We start from the raw sequence: 5,260 nt of genomic DNA, 5'->3' as shown, positions 1-5,260 counted from the left end.
CGGTTCGCCCACGTGACACACACCCCCCCTTCCCGCGGCCCGCCCACGTGACCACCCCCTTCCGCCTCCACCACCCTCCACAGCGCCCCCTGGCGACGCGGAGGCCGCCCGCTGCCACCTCAGCTGGGTTTATTCCAAACCGACCGTTACGGAGTTAATTGCCACAGTTAATTAACGCTCCCCCAACACACACACCCCCCCCGGGGTGGGGGTGGCACAGGTCACTTGTGAGCAGGGAGGCCCTTGAGGTAGTAGACCCAGGAGACCCCGGCCCCCCCGGGGCAGGAGACCACCATCTTGGTGGTGACGGGGGCCGGGCCGCCCTCGAAGGAGACGGCGATGAAGGTGGTTTTCTTGGAGCGCAAGCTCTCGGGGGCCTTGACGGCGAAGGCCGGGTGCTCCAGCGTGTACTGGAAGGCCGTGGGCTGCAGGAAGATGTTTTTGAAGGGGATGGAGGTGGTGGCGCCGGCCTTGATGAGGAAGGGGCCCTGGGGTTTGGGGGGGAGGGCCAGGGAGAAGAGGGGGATGCTGTACTCCCCCCCAAGCGGGGAGGAGAGCTGCAGCGTGGCCCTGGCTTCGCCCAGCTGGCAGGGCTCGTAGGTCACCTCCAGGCTCACCTCCGAGCCCCCCGGGCTGGCGGGAGCCACGCTGATGGTTTTTTCCACCTGGAAGTCAGCGCAGTTGGTCTGCACGGGGGAGAGAAGAGACCATGGTGGGAGCAGGTCAGAAAAATAGAGCCAGCACCTCAGGAAGAAACCAAAGGTCCCCACCATCATGTGGGCCAGAGGCCCTATCCCTTGCCTGTCACTGCACCTTTTCCCCCCTGTGCTATACCCTGGGTGAGTGCCCATGATGGATGGCCAAACGTGCTTGAGCAGGGACAACCCTGCCCCCAAACCCCATGAGAAACCCCAGCTCTGGCAATGGGTTAAGGTAGGGAGTCCAGGCACCATGGAACCTGCAAAAGCAGCTTCAACAAGGGCAGGGCTGAGGACAGTCCAGCTGGGGACAAGCCCAGCGTTGGTGGGAAGACCCCCAGGCTCACATGGCCACCCTGGCGATGCCAGGCCAAGCTAGAGGGGCAGGATCCCTCAACGGAGAGGGTTGACGCTGGCCGGATGAGCTGCCTCCCAGCAAGAGCCCAGGGCAGGCTGGCCTCACCTGGAGGAGGTAGTCTGTCTTCTGTCGGGCGTAATTCATGATTTTGGTGGTGATGGTTTGACTAGAGCCCAGTGTGGTGCAGAAGTAGAGGGGCTTCTCTGGCCTATTCGTGGTGGCTTTCAGGTGCAGGTCATAGTAGAAAGAGCCCAAGTCGCTGCTCTGGAGCACCAGGCGCCCGGTGCTGTCACCCATTTTCATGGGCTGGTACTCAAAGACAAGGTCAGCCTAGGAGGAACGAAGGGAAAACCCACTGGGTCAGGCAGAGACAGGGAAAGCAGGGCGTGGGACAGGGGAAATCGGTTTCTGGTGTGCTCACACAGTGCTGGAAGGCAACCCAGCACCCTCCCTCGCTCTGGGGCAGAGCCTTGCTGCATCTGGAGGACACTTCACTTAGGGGACCGTCCCCAACAGCTGAGAGCTCCAGCTCTACCCCAGAAGCTTCTCACCCTAAAATGTCCTCGTACTTCCCCAGGGCACACAACAGCTCCTATCAATGCAGGCAGCAAACACCCTGCCAGTGGGGTGAGGCATGCCCTGCAGCCACTCTAAACTGAAAATACCCACACTAAATAAGGAGCATGTGGCACGAGGACCTGCCACGTGAGCCCTGATGGGGACATGTCACAAGGGGGTAGCATGGCAGACTCCACCAGCACAGGGCAATTCCCACACACTGCTTCCCCTCTGGATTATCAGCAGGTGGGAGCTGTCACCCTTGGAAAGAAGCCCCAGATGGTTCGTGCAGGGCATCACCCTTCAAGATCATCCACTCCCAGAAAGGCTGCAGGGAGAGGAGCGCACACTGGATGAGCTTTGCACCTACCTCTGACTGCGCAGGAACAGTGAAATGTGGGGGAACACTGACATCAGGCACTTTGCAATCTACAGCAAATGTCACCGGCACAGGCAGAGGGTTGTCCACCTTGACGGTGGAAGACGCTCTCTGCCGAACAGCGGTGCTCATTTCGACAGTGCTGATGGGTCCCGAAGCGGTGGCCTTGAAAGTCACCATGTAGAACAAGTACTCCTCGGTCACCTTGTTGAGGAAAGTCACCTGAATCAGAGAAAGAGGGAAGCGCTGGTCATTCTGCACATAAAAATATACTGCCTGTGCTAAGCCAGCTCGAAGATCCCCCGCAGGCTCAGCACCCTACCTCCAAGAACGGCTGTAAGCAGCCATCGAGGAAGAGTGCGAGACCGGGAAAAGCATGTGTGGTATTTCTACTTGATACTCTCCCCGATGTCCTGAGCCACCTGTGTTTCGCAGCCCCCAGTGGGACCCCCACAGAGACTTACACGCGAGTGGGGGATGTGGCGAGATGTCTGCTGTTCAGTACCCACCTACGACACCTACAATCCCACCAGTGGGCACGTGGAGGTATGAAAACAAGCGTGTAGCTTCTCAGTGAGCCAACGGCTCCTTGAAGGGCCCCACAGCCCGGTGTCCACCCTTACCATTGTGTTAAAGACTCCTTCCTTGTAGGAGAGGAACGTGAGCTTGTAGTCCTTCTTGGCAGAGCCTGGCACGTCAATGTATTCCAGCCCCTGCAGCACAGAACTGCTTTCCAGGTTTTCTGGTTTGAGTATGTCCACCACCACGAGGAACCTGTGGGTGAGAAGGATGCAGTGAAGGTCAACAAGAAGGACTCCCATAGGATACCCATCGTGGGGGGGTACAACACAACCCCTCTCATCCTCAGTGCCTCAAGCAGAGGGAGACAGGTCTCACCCCCCATGGAGGAAAGCCCTCCAGGTTGGGTCTGCATGGGCAGAACGTGGGTAATGCAATTCCAGACACTTATGGCCAAAAACAGCCAAGGAGAGTGAAAAGCTCACAGGAAGAAGCTTTCAGGCAGCAGGAAGCCCTTCCTCATGCTGCTGCAGGGATTGCTGATGGGATGAGACTTCCTGGGCTGGACTCACCTCTGTGGTCTGTTCAGCCAGTTGGAGACGGGGATGACCTCGGTGTAGGAAGTCCTACACGGTACCTGCCGGAAAATGGTCCCTGAACACTTTGGGGCCTCAGCAGTCCCTTGCAGGAGGTAGTACAAGCCTGTCCCATCTGGCAGTGGGAAGAAGATGGAGCCCTAGAGACAAGAAATAGGATAAGTGAGCTCTCCTGCTCTCTGACCAGACTGATTACTGGCTTTCAAGCACACCCAGACTAGACTGTCTCATGTCAGGCTGTCACCTGAGCAGCTTCGAGCAAGTCCAGCTGGCAGAGCCGTGACTGCGCAGGTGGAGATGGCAATGTTGTACCTGCTCAGGCGGGCACAGCTACAGGACGCAGAGGCAGCGTGGCTGAGCAAAGCGAGGAAACCCCGGCCCTGCAGCAGAGCTGGTTTGACCATTCCAACGCCCCTTTACTGGCCTCACTAGCCCGGGCACATCAGCTGCCAGCCCTGCGCTCATGCAAGGAGAGCCGCGGTACGGGGGTGGCTGCCCTGGCAGTGCTGGGATTAACCCAAACGTTTTTGCCAAGAGAGCAGCCCGTAGCTAATGTGGCAGGGTCCCACCAGCCAGGGTGGACCATGAAAAGTTCATATCCAGTACTCATTTTGGGTCCCAATGGGTCACAGCCACCTGCCCTGTGGCATCTCCTCTGCCTCCAGAGCAGCCAAAACCTGCAGGACTCTTCCTGCAGGGCTGTACATTAAAGAGATACTGAGCATATGCAGCCCCACAGGGCACAGATCTTCTGAGCACCCTGGAGACAGAGCCCAGAAGCTTCTGGCCTCCACTCTGGCCTAAGTTCTGGTGTGGTGTAAGGTTAGCTGAAGCAGGACAAGGACTCCAGCAGCTCCAGCACCCCTGAGCCCTTCTGAACTGACCCTCTTGATTTCAGAGCTTGTCCCTGGTCTGTCTCCGAAAATACTGCCCGTGAAGACATAGGGGCTGGTCACCCCCACCTGCCCAGTCTGAGACCTGCGAGAAGGGCTCTTTCTGAAGCTCTTGCATTGCCGAAGGTGATGTCAAGAGAGATCTCTCTGTCGTTTCCCACTGGACTGCTCATGGTGAGGGGGATGCTGAGAAATGGGAGGGCAGCTTCGCCCCTCTTGTTCCCCACAGGCTGCAAAAGGACCCAGCAGGTCATGCCCGGGGCTTGAGGAGCCCCTGCAGCCCACAGGACTGAGCACGGGGGTCTCCGAGCCCCCCTGGGCTGCATGAGCAGGGACCAGGAGCTGCAGAGAACAAACTCAATTTCCTGGAGCTTCAGACTGCCTGATTTTTAGGTTAGCTGCTCCAATACGTTTAGTGGTCAGTCCAGACTTCCCACCTGAACTTTCCTTGCACCTGGCCTCTAGCCACCAAGAAACCCAGCTTCCAACACAGCACAATTTCTGCTTGGAGGGGACCTCTGACAGTCATCTTGTCCAACCTCCTGCCCCAAACAGGGTGAACTACGAGGATCCCCCTATGAGGGAGGCCCAGCTCACGTACCTGATGCTTTTTGTTCTCAGAGCTCATGGTTAGGGGGCTGTAAGTGATCTTGTAGGGCTTGTTTTGTTGATTGGCCTCCAGATGAAAAAATTCAGGCCCTTTCCAGTGTTTCCCCTCAATAACAGGTTGGACGGTCCAGGCCTCGTTGCTCGGGTTGGACAGGAGGATGGTCTGGCTGTGCTTCTCACGCACGTCGCATGTGAAAGTCAGTGTCTGCAACAGAGGAGGACAGAGGCTGCTTGGTTGTACCGAGGAACCCTTTCCACTCTCACAGACTCCGACGAGCTCTACGCCAGGCTCTGGAGCACAGGGAGCAGCTTTTCCCCCTCATACACAAAGTTTCCATCTGAGCCATAGCTTTTGGTGTAAATCAAATTGTTGGTTCCTAAAACCAAGGGAGAGGAGTGAGGCTTTTTGTGTGCTGGGTGAAAGAGGCTGCCACCTCCTGAGGAGGGGAGAAAGATGGGGAGTCCTGGAAGGATCTCTCTCCTGCGCACGGACAAGACCTGCAGCCACACAGCCCCTCTGTGGGTGGGCTGAAGGGCATCTCCGGGCTCTTTTTTGGGAGTGGGAGCCAACACCTCCCAGCTGCAGCCTCCTGGAATGCCCGTGAGGGCCAAGAGTCCTCCAGAAGCTGGATGCAGATGCCTTGCCCGCT

At 57.8% G+C, this 5,260-nt stretch overlaps 1 protein-coding gene across 1 annotated transcript in view; it reads right to left on the bottom strand.

The window, feature by feature from the left end:
- Window positions 1-221: 221 nt before the first annotated feature.
- HYDIN (HYDIN, axonemal central pair apparatus protein) overlaps window positions 222-5,260 on the bottom strand; it is a 161,992-nt gene continuing 156,953 nt past the window's right edge. Inside the window, exons 84-89 of the mRNA XM_009883265.1 lie at window positions 4,603-4,815; window positions 3,085-3,248; window positions 2,617-2,767; window positions 1,985-2,215; window positions 1,162-1,386; window positions 222-686 (exon numbers count right to left, since the gene is read on the bottom strand). Coding sequence (XP_009881567.1) covers window positions 222-686; window positions 1,162-1,386; window positions 1,985-2,215; window positions 2,617-2,767; window positions 3,085-3,248; window positions 4,603-4,815 — 1,449 coding nt within the window. The remainder of the gene's footprint in view (window positions 687-1,161; window positions 1,387-1,984; window positions 2,216-2,616; window positions 2,768-3,084; window positions 3,249-4,602; window positions 4,816-5,260) is intronic.

The sequence above is a fragment of the Charadrius vociferus genome, unplaced genomic scaffold, assembly GCF_000708025.1.
Source record: "Charadrius vociferus isolate BGI_N301 unplaced genomic scaffold, ASM70802v2 scaffold964, whole genome shotgun sequence".
Taxonomy (NCBI): Eukaryota; Metazoa; Chordata; class Aves; order Charadriiformes; family Charadriidae; genus Charadrius; species Charadrius vociferus.
This window is presented reverse-complemented; position numbering and strand designations above follow the sequence as displayed.